General features: G+C 39.4%; 1 protein-coding gene and 1 long non-coding RNA gene across 2 annotated transcripts; one reads left to right on the top strand and one right to left on the bottom strand.

Annotated features, from left to right (window-relative positions):
* Positions 1–142: 142 nt before the first annotated feature.
* On the bottom strand, positions 143–23,608 carry LOC115256422 (uncharacterized Golgi apparatus membrane protein-like protein CG5021). Its single transcript, XM_029854949.2, has 4 exons — positions 23,446–23,608; positions 23,309–23,385; positions 22,874–23,240; positions 143–386 (listed from the first exon to the last, which is right to left on the bottom strand). Exons 1-4 carry the CDS (start codon positions 23,458–23,460, stop codon positions 192–194), a joined length of 654 nt encoding a protein of 217 aa, XP_029710809.2. The 5' UTR covers positions 23,461–23,608; the 3' UTR covers positions 143–191.
* LOC134285093 (uncharacterized) lies at positions 4,356–17,730 on the top strand. Its single transcript, XR_009996140.1, has 2 exons — positions 4,356–17,240; positions 17,299–17,730. It is a non-coding gene; the product is annotated as an uncharacterized LOC134285093 (long non-coding RNA).
* Positions 23,609–23,866: the final 258 nt, after the last annotated feature.

The following is a 23,866-nucleotide window of genomic DNA, read 5'->3' as shown; positions in this document are numbered from 1 at the left end:
TTTTATACTGTGGGGAAGGGTGAAAAGCCGCCGAGAAGCATCATTTGTAGGGTTCGAAGCGTAATAGGGTCGTCCCGTCGGATGCATAATCCGACGAATTATGATGGAATGTTCTCAAATAATGCATTTTCAGCTTTCGTCATACAACGGAATGCGTTACATTTATTGCACAGAGATCAGAGTGACAAATTCTAAGCTACAGTAGTGTTGCCTCGCGGTGCCGAGCTGGTGCTTGGCTGGCTCATTAGATTGACGGCATTCTTGAGCACTTGGCTGCGGACGAAATCGGTTGTGGTAGCTTTGAGATTGGCATTGGCTCCGAAGTTGCACTTAATGTATCCGTATAAATTAGCTCCGTTTAGGGATAGGGCAATCATGACTAGCAGCTGAAATGATAAAAATCAATCGGTTAGTGGTAACACGGTTTATGCACATGGTAATGCACCTCCAGGGCTGGTAGCGAATAGGCAGTGCAGTAATTTTAAATCCAGTTTCTACTGGATTTCCGCACGAATTTATACTGGCCTGCTTATTCTCACGAAATTTGACGTTTAAGAGGTGTCGGGTCGGCACCGCTCACACGTCAAATTTCCTGTGAGAGTAAGTAGGTCAGCATAAATTCGTGCAGACTCGCGGAGGCGAAGACAACTGTAGCCAAACGATCATGACGTCCCCAAGGAACAATCACTCATTTAACCAACATTACAATGACATTTTTATTCCACATTTGATTGAATCAAAGTTTAACATTAGGGGGATTCACTAAACAGCGTAAACTGATTAAACGTCGCGATCACCAAGGCAATCTTTGATGATTTCATTCGCAAAATCATGAAACATTTCAAATAAGCAGAAAATCATGGCTTACGCAGCAATTGAATCTGTTTAGTGAGTACCCCTATTATTTCATCACAGCTTGTAACCAGGCGTTGTTCAAACAAAAGTGGAGAAGTTATTCAGCAATCTTTTCTGCAAGCGCGATACAGGCTTTACAGTAGGAACTTCCTACTATGAAGTTATCTGTGTTATATCAGCCTCATCTTAAACTTGTATTCAGCTCAGTGAATCAAAATTCAACCATCGCGCAACAATAACGACAATATCGCAACCTGAATTTGTTGCGACATTCTACCCAATGCGACATACGTTTGTCCCAACTTGAACAGAATAGGACAAAGATCGTGCACCACGAGTTTAGAGATTTTTAAGGCTTGCATTGTGATTTTCGAGCGGTAACTTCGAATCAGTAAACACTGCAACGCTGCTGTATCATCAAAAAGTTTCGATTTTGGTTTGGTAATAATTGATTATTCACAAGTTGAAAAGTACGCAACAAATAAAGGCTCCGTTTTGTCTGCAACAAAAATTTTCGAGATCATGTCATTATCTGTTACCAGTTGGGATAAAGAGTAATCGCCGCGTCTTCTTTGTTGCTTGTTTTGTGCCTCTTTTGTCTGACAATTTTCTTCACTGACAGCTATAATAACCTGCTGCGAAAACAAAAACAAGTTGAAGTGCGAGGTGCACAATGGTCCACTGCACGAATTTATGCTGGCCTGCTTACTCTCTCTGCCGACACCGCTCAAACGTCAAATTTCGTGTGAGGGTAAGCAGGCCAGTATATATTCGTGCAGTAATCCATTATAGTCCAATCATGTTTATTTATCGCATATCGCATCTAAACGCATTTATAACACACCAGCTCTTCTATAAATTTCTCAACTTGGAATTTGAACTCGTGATCTCCCAATCACCCGTCGCATGCCTTACCGATTACGCCAGAGGTTCCCAAACTTTTTGATACCGCGGCGCCTTTTGAAATTTTCAAAAAATTCGCGGCGCACCAACAACTTTTTTCAAAGATCTTGCATCATTTTGACCTCGATTTTAAAACACTTGGACGGCGTAAGTCGTCCGGTCTGCATGCGTTTTTCAATGCAAGTATGTGGGATATCAAATCAAGTACGTTGTTTGATCAAATACCAGCTATAATTCTTCTATGTAATGAAATATCTGCATCAAAACAACACCGAAATTTCCAGAGTTGTCGAACTTTTTTGCTTATCTTCGTCTGTCCAAAAACTCCGCAAGTCTACCCTTAGGTTTTGGGTTCTTAAAATGCATTTTATTATTGAAAGAAAAAATGCTTGAAGATTCACAGAACTTCAAAAATAAATAAATTTATGGACAATTACAAAACTTCCAAATTTCTTAAATAAAAAAGTTTGCCAAATTTGTAAAAAAATATAAATATTGATTTTATCGAATTTGTTGTCACTGTCACTGGTGATAGGTTATTTCTCGGTTTTCGTGCAAGAAGGAAGAAATTCAAAAAAGGGGTTTCCAGAATCAAGCACGAAATTGACATACAATTTTTCGCACAATTGTTTTACGATAGTGATGTAAGTAAAAATGTATCACGAAGCGTTTGTGACAGCGTGATGACGGGGAGATTGAAGCAATGGTTCAAAAAGGTCCTTGAAATATTTACTTTGTATTGCAAGCTGGACCTCAGCCTCCCCTTGATCAAAAACTAAGCTATCATCAAATCATCAAAAGACCAAAAAAAAACCAGAATCTAGACGAAAATATGCAGAACCTCTGAAATATAAAAATTTGATAAAAATGTCGAAGTTTCATGAGGATATCAGAAATTACATTCGTGAAATATCCCTAGATTTTGAAATAATTTTTATAACAAATTTTGACCGAGGAAAAGCCCCTTTGAGTGATATTTTTAGAAGTCTTCATAAAAAGGCATGAGTGTCAGGTGACAATTATTACATAACAAAAATAGGATAAAAGATGTTTCGTGTTTTGAACAGTAAAAGTTTGTTCTTTTTGTTTTGGCTCAAAAGCCTGCGGCGCACCTGAAAATGTTCACGGCGCATCAGGGCGCCGCGGCGCACAGTTTGGGAAGCACTGGATTACGCCATCCTGGAATTGGTAAGATGCTCGCTGAGAGTGAAACATCTTCACTAACTGTGAAAGATCAATATCCAGATTTATGAAAGGTTGTAAATATTTATTTAAAAAAAGTTGTGAAGATGACTACAATTTTGAAATTGCTATGAAAATTAGCGAATGTTTCGAATATTTCGCATTGGTGTGCAACAAAAATCATTTAATAATGAGGAACGTTCCAGTATACTGCCATGAGTACTGCTCTATTATAATCACTTTGATCTGTTCAAACGAAAAGTGATAATCGAACAAATAAATCATAAATCCGTTTATTCAGCTAACAGTAAGCTGTACCACAGACAAACAGACGTAACACTTGCGAAATTTCCATCGACCACACTTTTAACGATCATTTTACATTTTCATAGTTGTGGCTTTCACAACCAGAGGCGCGCGTATCGTTTTTCTATGCGTTTGACGTTTCACACTAGCGCCTTCTGTTGACGATATTGCACAACACAGTGATTCGTGCAACTTTTCCACCAGGTGATGGTAGTGTGAACTGGGCGATGGATTTCCATGAAAATCGTTCAAGGTGTAACGTCTGTTTGTCTGTGGCTGTACTGTTATAACCATTACTGAACGTTCCCACAATAGCTGAAGTATTAAACATCAAAAGCATTTGTTCAACCTATGTAGACCACAATAATCAGCTTTTGGAAACTGTGGAACATAAGCTTTTTAAGCTTCTTCTTCAGCTTATATTACAGCTAGTAAGGGCGAATCGAACAAACAAAAATTGCTGACATTTGTTAAGCTTTTTAAACAAAATTGCTGTTCACATACGTGCCAAATGTTGCATTTTGTCTTATTTACAATGTAAATAGCATCATTTCAGCTTATTATTCAGCATTTGGTTTTGTTCAGCTGCAAATGTTATAAACCAGCAATAGTTCGACATGCATGCTTATTTATGACTTTGAATTGTTCCTTGGGTCACGATTTCAATATGTAGCGACAATGCATATTCGCTCGGTACACTCTAAATTCACGGTAAAACACACTGAAATCGTATTGCCCAACCATGTCTCCGCGAGTCTATGGAATCTATAGTGTCTATAGTTTATACATTTCAAATCTGTTGCTGTTCTGTTGCTCTGAATAAAACTAAAGCTGTTAGGGCAGCATCCATTTATTACGTAACGCTTAAATCGACATTTTTTGACCACCCTCCCCCTCCGTAATGTTTTTTTTTTGTATGAAACTCCTAAAATTTTTGTATGGGCCGTGACGCTCGGTCGACGAAAATTTGGTAAGCTATACATACACTGTGTTTACAATTTCAGCTGCCACCCCCATCGCGATATGTCATCATGGATTGCCTTATAAGGCAATCTATGACGACATATCGCGGTAGGGGTGACAGCTGAAATTGTAAACACAGTGTACGTGCCGCTTACCAGATTTTCGTCGAGTGTTATCAATGCTTAACCCTTTATAAGGCCGAGAAAACTAGAACAGTTGTCAACGCATACTATTATGGAAATGATTATATACATGATTACATGTACAAAACAATGTTTGTTTGAAAGAAACTCTCAAAAATTTAGGTGGCAATATAGTTGACACTGCCCGTTGAGCCCAAAAACGCTGGTGGCAATATAGTTGCCACTGCCCGTTTACCCCAAAAACGAGCTTTTGAGGTGGCAATATAGTTGCCACTGCCCGTTTAGGCCACCAGCGCTGGTGGCAATATTCTTGCCACTGCCCGTTTAGGGTACTTTTCTTCTTTTGACTTCGACAAAAAGCCAAAAAAGAGATTTTAGAGTGGATTAGGGCATAACCCATAATATAAACTTGTAGTTCAGCTCATGTCTGTAGTAGCCAGAGGTGTCAGCTTATGAGTTGTATATTTTGAGAGTTTGGACAATTTGAAAGTCTTATTATACCGTGTGCGATTATCATTATTTTAGCGTGCACGAATGAATGCTTGTGAACGTGCTCTAGAAACGCTAACGCTAACTTGTCACCTTGCGTGCGAGATGTAACAGAAACGTCAATCATGTGCTGGATGGAAATTTAGATGTACTTCAGTTTAGTGAACGTTGTTGTGACGGACGGACGTCCGTGTTGGTTTGTGGTGAAGGCAGTGGAAAAAAAAATCGGCTGATGGCGGATCAGCCGAAAAAGAGTGCTCGGACACCACAATGGCGCAGCTGGTGTGGAAACATTGCGCTCTCACGGGAAGGCTGTAACAATGGAATATTTAAGTTGGTTTCGAAAAACGGATCCTCCGGTAAGACTCCCTGCCTGAAAAGCAGTGGAGTAGGCCGGAAGGAGAAAAACGGATCCCCCGGTAAGACTCCCTGCCTGATCAACAGCAGAGTAGGCCGGAAGGAAAAAAAAAAGGATCCCCCGGAAAGACTCGCTGCCTCAGCAGCAGCAGAGTAGGCCGGAAGAAAAAAAAAGGATCCCCCGGTAAGACTCCCGCCTGAAAAGCAGTGGAGTAGGCCGGAAGGTGAAAAACGGATCCTCCGGTAAGACTCCCTGCCTGAAAACTAGTGGAGTAGGCCGTAAGTTGAAAACGAATCCCCCGGTAAGACTCCCTGCCTGAACAGCAGCAGAGTAGGCCGGAACATGGAATAACAGATTCCCCCGTAAGACTTCCTGCCAAAACGGCAATGGAGTAGACCGGGAGGTAAGATCACAGACAAACAGATAATGTGATGATGATCACAGACAAACAGATGATGTGATGATGATCACAGACAAACAGACAATGTGATGATGATCACAGACAAACAGATGATGTGATGATGATCACAGACAAACAGGTGATGTGATGATGATCACAGACAAACAGATAATGTGATGATGATCACAGACAAACAGACGATGTGATGATGATCACAGACAAACAGACGATGTGATGATGATCACAGACAAACAGACGATGTGATGATGATCACAGACAAACAGATGATGTGATGATGATCACAGACAAACAAATGATGTGATGATGATCACAGACAAACAAATGATGTGATGATGATCACAGACAAACAGACGATGTGATGATGATCACAGACAAACAGATGATGTGATGATGATCACAGACAAACAGACGATGTGATGATGATCACAGACAAACAGATGATGTAATGATGATCACAGACAAACAGATGATGTGATGATGATCACAGACAAACAGACAATGTGATGATGATCACAGACAAACAGACGATGTGATGATGATTACAGACAAACAGATGATGTAATGATGATCACAGACAAACAGATGATGTGATGATGATCACAGACAAACAGACGATGTGATGATGATCACAGACAAACAGACGATGTGATGATGATCACAGACAAACAGATGATGTGATGATGATCACAGACAAACAGATGATGTGATGGTGATCACAGACAAACAGACAATGTGATGATGATCACAGACAAACAGACGATGTGATGATGATCACAGACAAACAGACAATGTGATGATGATCACAGACAAACAGACGATGTGATGATGATCACAGACAAACAGATGATGATCACAGACAAACAGATAATGTGATGATGATCACAGACAAACAGACAATGTGATGATAATCACAGACAAACAGATGATGTGATCATGATCAAAAACAGACGATGTGATAATCATCACGTGATGACGATCACAGACAAACAGATGATGACGATGATCATGGACAAATAGATGATGTGATGATGATCACAGACAAACAGACAATGTGATGATGATCACAGAAAAATAGACGATGTGATGATGATCACAGACAAACAATGTGATGATGATCACAGACAAACAGACAATGTGATCACAGACAAACAGATGATGTGATGATGATCACAGACAAACAGACAATGTGATGATGATCACAGACAAACAGATGATGTGATGGTGATCACAGACAAACAGACAATGTGATGATGATCACAGACAAACAGATGATGTGATGATGATCAAACACAGATGATGTGATAATGATCACAGACAAACAGACGATGACGATGATCACAGACAAACAGATAATGACGATAATCACAGACAAACAGACAATGTGATGATGATCACAGACAAACAGACGATGTGATGATGATCACAGACAAACAGACGATGTGATGAAGATCACAGACAAACAGACGATGTGATGATGATCACAGACAAACAATGTGATGATGATCACAGACAAACAGACAATGTGATGATGATCACAGACAAACAGATGATGTGATGATGATCACAGACAAACAGACAATGTGATGATGATCACAGACAAACAGACGATGTGATGATGATCACAGACAAACAGACGATGTGATGATCACAAACAAACAGACGATGTGATGATGATCACAGACAAACAGACGATGTAATGAGGATATTTTTTTATTCAGGACAAGAGTGGAGAAGAAGGCGGATGTAGTAGCCAGAGGTGTCAGCTTATGAGTTGTATATTTTGAGAGTTTGGACAATTTGAAAGTCTTATTATACCGTGTGCGATTATCATTATTTTAGCGTGTACGAATGAATGCTTGTGAACGTGCTCTCGAAACGCTAACGCTAACTTGTCACCTTGCGTGCGAGATGTAACAGAAACGTCAATCATGTGCTGGTGCTGGATGGAAATTTAGATGTACTTCAGTTTAGTGAACGTTGTTGTGACGGACGGACGTCCGTGTTGGTTTGTGGTGAAGGCAGTGGAAAAAAAATCGGCTGATGGCGGATCAGCCGAAAAAGAGTGCTCGGACACCACAATGTCAACCCACAATTTGATTATTTCTTAAAATATTTACCAAATCTATAATTTTACAATAAGTTTAAGCTAATTTTCTTCTCGTGGTCAAATTTAGCCATTTTTGAGACTACAAATGGCTCCCAAATTGTTGTTAAAGCTTTGTTTAGTACCAAAAAAATACCAGGCGTTGTTAGTAATCCCAATTTTGCGTAAACCAAAAATAAAGTTCGAAATAAATTGTTATAAAACAGAAAAAAAATACAAACAGTAGGTGGCAATATAGTTGCCACTGCCTTATAAAGGGTTAACAAATTTCTTTGTGTTCAACTGTCACCCTGATCAACGAATGTCAAAAATACATGGTAAACAAATAAAATCAGCTGATCGCATCTGTCTCATGGATTGCCTTATTGGTTCCCTTAATAAGCATGTGGCTCCCATTTTCATCCTACGGAAAACAGAGGATTGAAGCGCTGTTTGTTTTGTTTCTTATTTTTGTATTTTTTTTTTGTTAGAAGTGACCACGCCGAGCACGCATGAAAACGAAAAGAACGGAATCAATCGGAGCCGTAATCGCTTGTTTTCGAATAGAATGAATATGGGAGCTGAGATTACTGATGGATCTCATACCCTATTTGACCATGTACACTAACGGGTCTGTGTTATTTGGCATAAAGTACCAGGGTGCGAGGCCGCCATTTTTAAGAATCCAACATCTTGTATGTAAACATTTGTGTATCCATGAAGCATTCCATTGTGGATACACGATACATGTTGGCTCCTGTCAGATGCATTAGGTAGGATTAGGGTTACCACATACGTGGCATAAAGACATTTGGCATAATAAAGAAGGGTGCATTTCGATTATGCAAAATTACTGATCATAATGCCAAGTGACGTTATGCCAAATGTCCCGCACCCTGCACTAGGCGCCGTCCACAAATTACGTAACGCTGTTGGGGAAGGGGGGGGGAGTACGGCCGAGCGTCACGGCCCATACAAAAATTTTAGGAGTTTCATACAAAAAAAAACATTACGGAGGGGGAGGGTGGTCAAAAAATGTCGATTTAAGCGTTACGTAATAAATGGATGCTGCCCTAACAGCTTTAGTTTTATTCAGAGCAACAGAACAGCAACAGATTTGAAATGTATAAACTATAGACACTATAGATTCCATAGACTCGCGGAGACATGGTTGGGCAATACGATTTCAGTGTGTTTTACCGTGAATTTAGAGTGTACCGAGCGAATATGCATTGTCGCTACATATTGAAATCGTGACCCAAGGAACAATTCAAAGTCATAAATAAGCATGCATGTCGAACTATTGCTGGTTTATAACATTTGCAGCTGAACAAAACCAAATGCTGAATAATAAGCTGAAATGATGCTATTTACATTGTAAATAAGACAAAATGCAACATTTGGCACGTATGTGAACAGCAATTTTGTTTAAAAAGCTTAACAAATGTCAGCAATTTTTGTTTGTTCGATTCGCCCTTACTAGCTGTAATATAAGCTGAAGAAGAAGCTTAAAAAGCTTATGTTCCACAGTTTCCAAAAGCTGATTATTGTGGTCCACATAGGTTGAACAAATGCTTTTGATGTTTAATACTTCAGCTATTGTGGGAACGTTCAGTAATGGTTATAACAGTACAGCTTACTGTTAGCTGAATAAACGGATTTATGATTTATTTGTTCGATTATCACTTTTCGTTTGAACAGATCAAAGTGATTATAATAGAGCAGTACTCATGGCAGTATACTGGAACGTTCCTCATTATTAAATGATTTTTGTTGCACACCAATGCGAAATATTCGAAACATTCGCTAATTTTCATAGCAATTTCAAAATTGTAGTCATCTTCACAACTTTTTTTTAAATAAATATTTACAACCTTTCATAAATCTGAATATTGATCTTTCACAGTTAGTGAAGATGTTTCACTCTCAGCGAGCATCTTACCAATTCCAGGATGGCGTAATCGGTAAGGCATGCGACGGGTGATTGGGAGATCACGAGTTCAAATTCCAAGTTGAGAAATTTATAGAAGAGCTGGTCCCGGTCAACCATTTCACAAATTTCGTTAAAGTTCTTTACCAAAATATAAAGAATAACGTCGACTATTCTTTAGTGATTATTACTTTATATATATTCAAACAACTTCATCGATCGATAACGAAACTTGAAAAATGTCCTTTATCGGTCAAAAGATAAAAACCTTTACCGAAACGTAACTTAATTTCGTTAAATTTCATGTTGTCGCTTGAACTTTGGTTTTCTTCGTGAATATTTATCGGAACATATTCAATTTCCGATATCAACGTAACTTTGCATATTGATATCGAAGAACAAAGATTAGTCACGACACTCCTTTACCGTTCTGTTCGGTATCGTTGGGTGAAGCTGAGTAAAGGTGTTCTGATATCTCATATGACAGGAGCAATGTTTTGGTTTTGCTCGAATTAGAAAAAAATAAAATGAAACCAAGGATAAATCAAGACGGTTACTCCTTGGATTTCTCCGAGCACGAAAATTCCTTGGAAAATGCTTCCTAGGTCCGGATTAGGCCACAGCTCACCGGATTGCTCCCCCGGGACAGCAATATCAGCAGAAATACATATTGGTAGGTATTCTGGACATTTTATTGGCAGTAGGAAGCCACCGCCGTGTTGCATTATTTCCGTTCACCGGCAAAACTCACTCCGTTCGGGAACCCTGTGAAAGATCCGAACTTTATTTGATAAATTATGTTTTATTTGATTAATTATGGTTTCTCAATATGATGTTTATTCAGTTCGTCAAAGCCGGATACATTTTTTAATAATTCTGTTGTGGCTTCGGAAACTGCTAAAGGCTAGTAATTTGTTGGGTATTTGAATGCATTTGGCCACCCATAATCATTGTAATACCGTGTGACTCAGTAAGTAACTATATCAACATAACATCTCCCAGTTCCTATAAATGTAAGTTCAATTCCCAATTTAGGAAATGATTACAAAAAAAATCATAATAAACATGAACAGGAAGAGTGGGTGGTGGGTGAGGTGGCTTTTTTTTAGTTTTTTTGATTGATTATGACAGGTCGGTAAAGTAGAACCCACTATTTTTAATATCGATGTGTCGTCAAAAATATTTATCAATCGATATCGAGGTAACTTGGTTGTTATTTAAATTTCTTTATGAAACGATGTCGATCGCTATCGATTTTCGGTATGAACGTCTTTAAAGGTCGTTATAAAGAAATGTAAAGATTTTTAAAGAAATGGTTGATCGGGGTGGGAGCTGATCGCATCTGTCTCATGGATTCCCTTATATCCTATTTGTTTAAAAAGAAATCAATGCTCAAATATCTTGTTTGACTCGATCGAATTTTTATTAGTGTCAAACTAATGTTTGAGTTCTTTCCTTGTCAAATATTTGACCTTCTGTCCAGGCCTAAGCAACGCGTTGGGAGCTGTTTGTAGGGCCAGTAGTACACAGGGTAAAATATTTGACAAGGAAAGAACTCAAGAAACAACATCAGTTTGACACTAATGAAAATTCGATCGAGTCAAACAAGATGTTTGAGCATTGGTTTCTTTTTGGACAAATATTTGACCCTGTGTACTAGCCACGGTGTGTTTTGTAGAACAACTTTATTATAAAAAAATAAGTAAGTCTGAAATTTTGCCCAATGATACTTTGGGCCATTCCCTTCAATTTGCTGGGTCGGAGGAAAACATCCATCGGGGGGTCTCGAACAAAAATTTTTTTTGAAGGTTTTACATGCAAAAACTATTATTAACGCATATTGCATCTCCTACAGATAGTCACATTTTTTTTGTCTTTGAAGATAGGACCATAAAATTTTCAGGCGTTTAGAAGTTGTATGCGTAGATGACTGTGTGAAAATTTCATTGAACTATGTTGAATGGTTTTCAAATAATAGCAAATCTATCAAACGCATTCCAAAATACTAAGCTTAGTAGCAAAAGTCCAACAAAATATCTTTATTTTTTTTATGTAATAATACATGAAACATATTCAATTCTAAGTACCTTAAGTCTTTATGATGGCGGTAATGTGAAAACTTGTTTTTCAAATGATGAACATGTACATAGTCAAATACATGGAAGTAAAACACACACACTGCCATTATGTAGCTTTTCACTAGAGTATTATATATTTATTTCAAGAACGTGGTTTTCCGTATACAAGTTCATTTTCTCCATTTTTTTTAAATGATTAAGGTCTTATCTAAGTATCAAATTGCAGGCGAAAGGCTTTAGGGGAGCGTGTCGCAATAATTTAGATAACAAAAAAAACTCTGGAGCTCGATTTGAATAGGTCGTATGTGCTTTTGTCGATCAAAAATTCGATCAGTTGGATTCGCTTATTATAGCGAAAACCGTTGAAATTGAGCAAGTTTATACATACAGCAGAATCCTCACAAAACAGGCTTTCTGTTCCATCATTAAAAGTTTGCAAAATATCTGCCAAATTGCTACAATGGCTAAAATAAACTGATCGAATTTTATATCGACAAAAGCACATACGACCTATTCAAATCGAGCTCCAGAACTGTTTGTTATTTTTTTCGTTTATAAAGTTTCACGTTGAAAATATTCTACTAGTAAACGACGCCCTAACAATGATCAATCACTCTTCCAGAAAATATTTTTTGAGACATCATATGCAAATCGAAAAGACTATTTAAATCATTTTTATCAAATTGTTTTTCCTAGGCTTTATGCTGAACAGCCTAAATTTCATACTTAATGTAGAAACATTGTCAATAAGTAGGGTATATGTACCATTCCTTGGCCTAATTTGCAAGCCGCCTTGACAATTTTGACCATAACTCATGAATTAATAGCACTAGAAATAATATGTCGACCCTATTACACACTCTAGGCAATGCATGTTTCACCAATTGGAAGTAAACTTGCGTAAATATTCAAGATTTTACTTAATTAAGTTGAAAAGATTCGATGCGATGGTATGCAACGTTGGTCTATGGTACAAAAATTGGCCTATTAGTGGATACAACGTTGGCCTATTGCTATCCATGCACTAGAACCACTAATTATCTCATTTTTTCAATATTTCTGCTGAAGAATTATCTCTGTTTGTTCACCAATCTTACTTTTAAATTATATTTTCGGAGCCAAATTTTCAAAAAACTATAAATAAATCACTTTAACTAAAGTTCTTTCTTAATTTATTAACAAAAACAATGCAACCCTATTATTGTGTTATATTTTTACAGTCACCGCACACAAAATCTTTCTTCCTGTTTGTTCTTTCTGGTTCTTACGCAAGAAATGCTGTTGACTTCTTTTTATCGGTGTTTTTGACGTCACTTTACTGATGGGCCAAGATTTGGGTACATAGTGAAAAAAATGTCCTCAATATTCGGCCCACATTCAATTTGTTAAATAGTTATTATTCGTTGAAAACAAATACACAAGTTCAAAATAGCGTCTTTGACCGTCGCATCAAATGTTCAGTTATTGAAAAGTCAATTCGAAATGTTTCAGAATCATGGCATTTATGATCATGTGTATAGACTACCCACTAAGCCGAAGAATCATGGCGTCTTCAAAAGCTAAACAAAGTGACATTTTCATTCAATTTTAATGTTCCAAAGTGCTAAAATTGAAACGAAATGTTGCAGTTGTTTGGCGCATGGCTTTTCCGATATCCAGTTATGCGTGTTTGTTTGAGTTTTTGGTTTACATTGAGATAGGCCGAACGAGGGGACCATGCCAACGAAGCATCCCGATACCCTACTCCGTTCTTTCAACTATTCTTTCAGTACTTATTATCAGTTATTTGTTAATAAATGGTGGCATAAGCAAAAAGCATCATACTGCTATTAAATTCAAAAACAAACTTAAGTTTAGGTCCAACAGCTATGTCAAATATCGTGGAATAATCCGAAAACTATGTTTAGTACCGTAGAGTTGCCCTTGATCGAATATTGCCCTACTGAATTCTGTTTTGAATTCAGTTCTCGTTATTGTGTCCTTCAAGACAGTGGTTTAATGTAGACTCATACCCACAACTTCAATGTTGTTATGAGATCTTTAACAGAGTGAACTTGTTTTTATTCTTTGACTAAGGTGAAATACTATTCAATTTTGACCTTGTAAACATTAATTCCAAAATAATTTAATTTCTGTACTCGAAACAGAGATGTTTCCCAATCCTCGAGTGCTTTTCTTGGCTTCATAAATAACATTCTAATATTTTTGTTTTAGGGAAGGCCGACATGCTCAACAATCATGATAATTGTGTTTATTATAGGATTCGTAATAGAGGCATACTTGTACTTGTCAACATGTATACGCAAAACCACGTTCTTGAAATAAATATATAATACTTTAGTAAAAAGCTACATAATGGCAGTGTATGTGTGTTCTCCTTTCATGTATTTGACTATGTACATGTTCATCATTTGAAAAACAAGTTTTCACAGTACCGCCATCATAATGACTCAATGTGCTTAGAATTAAATATTTTTCATGCATTATTATATAAAAAATATAGATATTTTGTTGGACTTTTGCTACTAAGCTTAGTATTTTGGAATGCGTTTGATAGATTTGCTATTATTTGAAAACCATTCAACATAGTTCAATGAAATTTTCACACAGTCATCTATGCATACAACTTCGAAACGCCTGAAAATTTTAATAAAAAGTTGTGACTGTCTGTAGTAGATGCAATAATTTACAATATGCGCTTTTAATAGTTTTTGCATGAAAAACCTTCAAAAAAAAATTTTGTTCTAGACCCCCCGATGGATGTTTTCCTCCGTCCCAGCAAATTGAAGGGAATGGCCCAAAGTATCATTGGGCAAAATTTCAGACTTACTTATTTTTTTGTTTTAAAGTTGCTCTATAAACACACCGTGATAGCAGCTTAGGTTATACTAACGAGCCTGGATAAAACAAAGAGGAGAAACGTCAAAATTGGAACAGTCGATCTAGTGCCATTCCCATAGTTCCAATCGATCAGGAGACCTGTCAAAACGACAAGGATTCTCCACTTTGGTATACTCGAGACGAGACACTTTAGGTTATACATACTTCAAATACAACATGGCTTGGTCAGCCAAAGCAAAATCAATAAGCTGCCATCTTTGAGTTCAACAGGTTTCATGAAATCGCCCAAAACTGACAAAAATACGTAAGCTCCCCTAGGTGCAAATTTAAACTAATGAACAACATCTTCATAACCCCTTTCGTATTTAGCCTCAAGTTAGAGACTAAAGAAGGGCAGCTGATTGTCTCGGAAAAACACAAGGTCCACTGCAATGGGTTTTAGGAGCGTTGTATGAAGTTTCAGGGACGTCCCAGGAAATTTCAGAAGCGTTTTTAGGGAATCAGGAGCGCTCCAGGGTTTTAAAAACAGTTTTAAAGGGTCTCAGGAGTATTCCAGAAGTGCTCCAGGAGGTTTCAGCGTCGTTCTATGGGGTTTCAGAATAGAGTTAATAAACTATAGAGGACGAATGTCGCTGCTGTTCCCTTTGTTCTCGTTCGCAAACATCCCGGGTATCTATCTGTCAAACTGCATACTTTTTTCGCGTTGACACTTATATCCCTCCCTATCTTCGCCAGCAAGAGATGTTGCGGCGGCGACGCCAGCGACATTCTCCCTCTATAGTTTATTACCTCTATTGGTTTCAGAGATGTTCCATGGTGTTCCAATGGGTTTTAGGGGCTTTCAGAAGCGTTCCAGGGGTTTTCAATTTGTTTCAGTGGTGTTCCAGAGGGTACCAGGGACTTTATAGGGGTTCATGGGGCGTTTCATGCGATGTCAGGGAGTTTCCTAAGCGTTCCGGGAGTTTTTATGCGATTTCCAGGGTGCTCCAGGGGATATATCCTTGACATCACCTGAAACCACAAAAAAACCTTGAAACTCCTCCAGTTTCACGTGAAAGCCCTTTAAACTTACTCTAAATCAAATTTTGAAATTGGCCATTAAATCGATGAACGATGGGAATTATTAGAGTGTTACGTCTGTTTGTATGTGATGTTATTAACGAACATTTTAAATCTTCTAAGTTATGATCTTCACAACCAGAGGCGCGCGCATCGTTTTTCTTCGTGTTGGACGTTTCACACTAGCGCCCTAGCACCGTCATAGAACATTGCTATCAATCACTCGCGTTTATGGCTGATTTATTAAATATTTTTCTCTCGCGGTGGACTGAGCAAGGCCACAACATCCCAGGACTTTATGGCGCATTTTTCCGGGGCATAACGTCCAAACATATAGCCGAGGCCCATATAGCCGAGGCGGTAAACGCACGGGTATTCAGCATGACCATGCTGAGGGTGACGGGTTCGATTCCCGGTCGGTCCAGGATCTTTTCGTAAAGGAAATTTCTTTGACTTCCTTGGGCATAGAGTATCTTCGTGCCTGCCACACGATATACACATGCAAAATGGTCATTGGCAGAGGAAGCTCTCAGTTAATAACTGTGGAAGTGCTCATAGAACACTAAGCTGAGAAGCAGGCTTTGTCCCAGTGAGGACGTTACGCCAAGAAGAGAGAGAACGTCCAAACATGCATATACGTCACGAAATCCTAGGAAAGATGGCACAAAGGATGTTACGACGCATCCACAAATTTTAAACGTTATTTCGCGAGAACCACTCGGGAAACTGGCTAAGCGCCAGCATGCTACCGTGATGGACTCTCCAAAGCGAGTCATCGATGTTCGTTGCTGCAGCTAACCTTGAGGGTGCGATGTGCACTAGCCCCTCTCTGCAGCAATGCCTTCTTGGTGGTTCCGGAGAGACGAAGGGTTTGGCGACCATAGGAATGTGTCTTAGTGGATCGAGGATAGAGTAGTCCTGACTTTTACTTTTGTTGTAGAAGACGGCCTAAACCCCCACACTACCCTAACCTTCCTGTTGGGGTGTTTATTGAGCAGATTTTTCCCCCTATGGTTTAGAAGAAATTTTAGATTATCTAGGGTACCGAGCCCTTGGACAGTGGTTTCTATTTTGGGAACTTTTCCGTTATAATTCCGCGCAATTTTGAACCAATTGATTTGAAATTTTGTAAACGGCTAGATACACGGAACCAGAAATTGTAATTTGTAATTGTAATTGCTCAGTCCACACCCAGGCCGACAACTGTCAGCCCATCTGCTTGTAGGCAGATGTGGACCTACTAAGCCTCCCCCGTTAACATGTCCTACACCGAATTAGCACACCGGGATCTTCCACAGGCAGGCGCTGGCGTTACCAGTCCCAACAAGTGTCAGATACATTAAATAGATGGGGTAGAGGATATAGGAAGATGTGGGAATAGGATGGGAAGAGGCAGAAAATGAAGAGATAGTAGAGAGGTTTCGATTTTGTTGCTGAAACGAGAAAAAGGAAGAATGATAAAGAACATTAGCGATATGTTCATAGATTATGATTTGGTCGATAATTTCTCATCTATTTTGTTTCCATATCGTTGCATCGGTGACAATTTTCATCTCCTTTCTAGTTTTTGTTAGGGCCATCTCGCGTTTTTTCGTCATGTCCTCTTTGCCGGTTGGCGACGTTCGGGATGTAAGTAGAAAAGCATGCATTTAATATGATTAGTACGACAGTAATTGTGATTGCTCAGTACTTCCAGCCCATTTGTCCGCAGTACATATCAGGCATCCCATTTTAACAAGTCCTACACAGAATTAGAAACCCGGATCTCCCACAGACAGTCCTAACTAGTGTCAGATAAGTTCAATTGAGGATAGGAAGCGGCAAAATGAGAAGACAGTAGAGAAGGTTTGGTACATTGGTAGCTGTGTTTATGTGATGTTTGTCTGACATTGAAAAACTATTATCCGTTAGTGATTAACTCTCTACCCCAAATGTGATACCGGAAAAATATCTGATCAGATGTATAGTTTGGCAATTCTATGTCCATACATCTTTTATCAAGAAGGAATAATGTTGTTTACTGTTATAAAATAATTCAGTTAAAGGGCAGCTAATGCATTGTAATCCAGAATAAACCTACAGAAAATGTCCCAATAAAAAGTTAACACTAGTTCAACTAATTACATAAACTAAAAAGTGTTATTATATTTTACCAATGATTTCATCCTAATCTTGACCCTAACATAGTTATGCGCTTAGTGTAAGTGGACACCGCTTACGATTTTGGTTGGACAATGACCAAAAATAGTGTTGTTTCGACAATAGTCACATACTATGCCCTACGACATTGACGATTCTATTGTCTATGGCTCACCTATTTAGCGCCACCCAGCAGGGACTTGGTCTGGTACCCAATTCAGTATATCCGCTCCACGTAATGTACCGTACCTCTTTCGATTTGTGATATATTACGCGGAACATTACTCTCTTCATTCGGATAGCGGCTATTTAACCCATTGGATTAAAAGCCTCCATCAAACATGAAGTGAATAATCGGAGACTGAAGACTCTATACCAAATTTGGCTCAGAGACAGGTAATCAGTGAGGTCAGTTTTTCTCGTTTGTCAGAGACGATTGATACGTATTAAGACAAACTTTCCACTGCATCTGCCAGCAATAATCGGTGATCGATCAACATTTCGAGTACCTACCCTAATTCACACAAGAATGCCAAGGATCACCGCTCATGCTTTACAATACAGTTGGAAAAACTAGAGCAACACCTGGCCACAATGATGCATAAAGCACTAAAGCGGACCGGAAGTGTCGGTAAGCCAGCCCCACCTAGATACACGGAACCAGAAATCAACCCAAATATAGGTTCTTTTCACTCATATCGGCTCTTCCGTGCGAGAACCCAAATTCGGCTATACCGCGTTAAAGCTCTGAGTGGAGAGTTTCCGTTTGATGCCGGCAAAAAATTGCAACCCATCGCAAAGTTCTTTCTACCTAGCGTTAACTTTCGTAGTACCCTAGTGGGTTGAAATAAACCCACTTTTGGGTAAACGGCAAAAAACCCAAATTTGGCTTCTCGTACGTACATTATCGGCTAGGTAGCTGCTTCTCGCTTTATTTTTGGCAACAATGCTAGCGGGAGAGCGAGAAAACAACCCACTGCTGAGTAAAAAGTTCAAGCGGTATACTTATTTTTGCGTTCTTTTAACGTATTTTTTAGGTAATCTGTTTTTTCCGTGTAGTATACTTATCTCACGGCGTTCCATAAATTGTGTCAATTAATTCAAAATTGACTGAGTTATAGCGGAATGCTCTAAAAATAGAAGCCATTGCCCAAGTGGCGCAGTACCATACTACATATTTACCAGATTTTCATGTTCAAGTTTCATGTGAGTTTCAGAAGGGTTCTCGGTGGGTCCCTAGTTCCTTAGGGCTTCTAAGGGGATTTCAGGGATGTATCATAGGGGTTTGAACGATTTCAAGGAGTCTCAGCCAAACTGCAGGGGAGATGTCAGGGGATTCTGGGAAAATTTAAAGGGGTTTCAAGGAGGTTTCACAAGTTTTCAGAGGGGTTTCAAGGCTTCTAATGGTTTCAGGTGATATCAAGGATATATTCCCTGGAACACCCTTGAAATCCCATGAAAACTCCCTTAACGCACAGGAAACTCCCTGATATCGCATTAAACGCCCCTGGGACACCAATGAATGCTTTGAAATCTCCCAGCATGCTCCTTAAACCAGTTTGAACACCATGGAAAGTCTCTAAACCCCATGGAAAGTAGATAGGTGGATTAATATGCGCCATGGGGAAGTTACATTCCACCTGACACAGGTCATGGTTGCTTCCGACAGTATCTACACCAGTGGTGCTCATCCTGCGGCCCGCGGGCCGCATGCGGCCCTCCAAGCCTTAAGATGCGGCCCGCGGAGTACTTTAAGACGAATCGAATTTTTTGTACGATTATTTGAAATACCGTCGTGCGGGGCTTCTTTTTACACTTTTTCATGATTTTTCAACTTTATGACATTATAACTCCCAGAGTAGTGAATGGATTTCCACAATTTTTACACATAATAATTGTGAGTATGTATGTAGGATGTATGCAAAATTTGAACTAAATCCATCAATAAACAAAAAAGTTGTTCATACACCAATCGGACACATCTCATATAGAACCAGATGGGGGCTACTTTGGACATTTTTATCTAAAACAAAATTGCATTTCAAATTCCAGGTTTATTTAGAAAACTACTTTGTACCAATACTGTAGTATACTATATCAGACATGATTTCAACAAAAATATGCGTTTGAAGATGGTTCCGTGCTACCTTTGGTATTATGAGCAGCGTAATATTGCTATATAAATAGCCTGAAAAAAAGGACCATCAATCCTTTATTTGGGTGAAATGGTCATTTATAATGTATAACTATAAAAATATTCGATTGTATATGCTACGATGATATATTTTGAATGAATTGATCAACCCTTTGAAATTTATGAACTGTAGAAACAATGCTTACAGACCAAATGTTCTGATACTTTATGTATATTTTATTGATTTATTCGATGTATTTTCGCGTCCTGCCAAGCAATAAACGGTCTGTTTGAAAAATAATTTCAACCAAATGGAGGGAAAACTATTGCTTCGTAATAGTCCCAAAGACATCAAACAGATTTGAACCATATTTCGAATTCAAAAAATCCATATTCGAAAGTGTCCAAAGTAGCCCCGCATTTCAAAAGTAACCCCGCACGACGGTAATCAAACAAAAAAAAATTGCTGATAAATTTTTACAGTGTTAGACACAAATTAAATGATAAATAATCAAAAAGAACAATACGTTCTGGTAAGATTCGAAATCGCAACTCCGAAATATTTCGGCATTTCAGCTAAGTCAAGGAGCCAACTTATAGTTATTTATAAGTGGTACGAATCAAATGAAAGTTTGTTAAAAATGGAATCTTGAATCATTTAATAATTAGTTGCAGTTATTAAGCGCAGTCAATGCAGCGCTGAGCAAATATTTCACATTTCGCCATTCCGAAGAACATAAAAACACAAAGCACAAAGCAAGTTTTTGACAAAATTCTCAACAAATCTCAACTTGATGCCAATATTGCTTAATTTTCACTGCTTGTTTAAATTTCTATTACAAGACACACACATTTTTCAAAACAAAACTTACGAATCCAATTTGAATTGTCCAAGCGAAACTCCTGAACGACCTTGAAGAAAAAAATCTCAGGCGAGATTTATTAAGCGTCTCCTGTGCCCTTTTGGAGAAACTTTTGGATACATTTTTGGAGAAACTCCAGGAAACATTATTGGAGAAAAGTTTTAAGCAACTCTAAGCGAAATATATGGAAAAACTCAAATCATCCTGGAGAAAATAAACCTGAAGAAACTCAATGAGAAAGTTGTGGCGATACTGCATGGAAATTATAGGAGCATCTCTTAAAAAATGTTCTGGTGCCACTCTAACAGGAATTTCTTAAGCAACTTTAGAATAAATTCCTCGAACAACAAAAAGAGAATTTTTCAGGAGTAACTACAAACAAGATTCCGGGACCAACTGCATCAAGACACAAAAGATGCCCAGAACGCCTGAGGAAAATTTGAACAATAAATTTAAAGAAACTTATGCAGCAAATTTAGAAGATAATGCTGAAGAAAGAAAAAAATCTAATTTTTGAAGAAATTTAATGATGAAGTATTTCATCAACTTTAGAAGAGGCTTATGGAAAGAATTTACTAAAATCTTCAAGAAACTCCTGGAATTTTTTTTGGAAAAATCCGGAAGCTATTCTAGGAGAAATTCTTGGAAACGATTAATGAGGAATTCCTGAAGTAACTTCAGGGTAGTTCCAAAGGCAAATCTAAGAGGAGTTCTAGGAGGTGTCCCAAGAGAATTCTAGAAAAACTAAAAGAAACTTCCAGAAATTTCTCCAAAACCTTCTGGAGCAACTCTACAAGAAATTTCAGAAGAAAATCCAGCAAACCTTTTTGGAGCGATTCAAAAGAAATTCTTGTAAAAGCTGCTTGACAAGTTCTTGAAGTGACTTTAAGGCAATTCTAGGGGCAACTTCTAAATTGTTTGTTTGAATTTCAATTTGAAGCTCAAACGTTTTTCTCAACCAAAGTTAGAATCTAAATTGAACTCCACAAAGGGCAATAGATTATAAAGTTCGACCCTTACACACGTTCTGAACAGTTCAGATTTTTAATAAATATGCTCTAGAATTGTTCTTCTTGTTGTTTTTGTGCATCGATGTTTTATGCGGCCCGCAGGTCGATCCCGAATTGCAAATTTGGCCCGTGGTATCCTCCAGCCTGAGCACCACTGATCTACACCGTTTCGGGCATGCGGATTCTCCCGAATGCCCAGTGTGCAATGGTTTAGAGGAAACGGCGGAACACGTTTTGTTCGTGTGCCCGCGTTTTCGCACAATGCGTGACCGCATGCTTGCCACATGCGGGGAGGACACAACTCCGGACAATTTGGTCCAGAGGATATGTAGGGATGAGTTTGGCTGGAACGTCGTTTCAACGGCTATCACCTGGGAGCTACAGAGGAAGTGGCGCGTGGACTCGGAGAATGGTTAGTTCAGATGCAGTACAAGAGGTGGTCCAGGGGTTCGGAGTCGGCTGCGTAGGTCATACCGGTGTCCTGCGGTCAAAACCGACCCTTACAGCGATTAAGTGGCTGCGGAGAGGAAGTCCCGGTAGTGGTGCTGTCGTGGCGTCGGTTTACTGGGTTGGATCCGAGCCCGCGGTTGGAAAGGGGTCCCCGCCAAAGGTCGGGGTAGGTGAGACCCTGCTGTCTGCAACCTTCGGGTGCATCTGATAGGGCCTGAAGGGTAGTGATACCCTTCCTTACGGGCAGGTCAGATCGGGTTGCACGTGGGCATCAGTTCTTGATGTCTGCCAAGCAGCTGGGCGCGGGCGGGGTTGACCCTGCCCGCCTTCCGAGGACAAAGGGAGTTGTGAGGACCACTCGGGAAACTGCGAGTCATCAATGTTCGTTGCTACAGGCTACGCAGCTAACCTTGAGGGTGCGATGTGCACTATCCTCTCTCTGAAGCAATGCCTTATTGGTGGTTCCGGAACGACGAAGGGTTTGGCGACCATAGGAATGTGTTTTAGTGGGTCGAGGAGAGTAGTCCTGGCTTTTACTATTGTTGTAGAAGACGGCCTAAGCCCCACACTACCCTAACCTTCCTGTTAGGGTGTCGGTTGAGCAGATTTTCCCCCTATGGTTTAGAAGAAAAAAAAAAACAGCACCCCCCTCAGAAAGGTACTCACCATCCACTTGAACTTGAACCCGAACAGCGCCACCACGAAGAACAGTCCCCACACGGCGGGACACACCACCAGCGCGGTCCAGAAAATGCGCGCCTCGTGCGGATTGACCCGCGACTCGTACCCGGCTTCGCCCTTCTTCGATTCGAACACCCAGTGCGACCGGCCGTCATCGTCCACGTAGTTCCACCAGCGCATTCCCACCAGCAGCCGGCCACTCAGATTCTTCACCAGGTAGAAGTCGGCCGACAGCCAAAACACCACCAGCAGGAAACACTTGATGAAGGAATCGTTGAACAGGGTCCAGAAAAGGTACGTGGCCAGGGCGGCTCCGCGGAAAAATACGTGGAAAAAAGTCACGTACGGGTGGCTGGAATCGGATGGATTCAGTATTGGTACGAATCGTTTCATGGATAGAACAACAGAAAGCGGACATACCTTAACCGTTTCGGGGTTCCGTTGGGATTGAGATCCTCTTCGTCGCCGAAGGGTACGGTATCGTCAAGCAGCGGAACCTGGTGTTTGCAGGAAAATCGATTAAAATGATAGTCTGCGCAGATTACTCCGTTACTTACTGTGGCTGACGACATTTTTAATGATGAGTTTTGACGAAGGCAAGCAAAATTTCACCCTTTTCAATGCTAATTTTTAAAATAGATTAGTTTTATAAAAACTTGTCCACATCACGATCTTTTTTTCACGATTTTGCCGTTGCGATGCGATGGTTTTGTTTTGACGTGAGACGAAAGCAAACAAAAGGAACAGCAAAAAAACAACGTCCGCCAGTGATGCCAAGAAGTTTAGTTTAAAAGTTCAGTTCCCAAGGTGCTTATAAAAAAATGTAGTTTTTCAGGGTATACCCAGAGAAGTTGTTATAGAGATGCGCGAAGAGGATTTAGGTTATGTTTATTTACATCACGCCCAATAACAATCAATTTTTGCGGTGAACAAAATTATATTTTAGAGTGCGTGTTAGTTTGATCTGCCCATAAGATG

This window comes from Aedes albopictus, chromosome 1, assembly GCF_035046485.1.
Source record: "Aedes albopictus strain Foshan chromosome 1, AalbF5, whole genome shotgun sequence".
Classification (NCBI taxonomy): Eukaryota; Metazoa; Arthropoda; class Insecta; order Diptera; family Culicidae; genus Aedes; species Aedes albopictus.
This window is presented reverse-complemented; position numbering and strand designations above follow the sequence as displayed.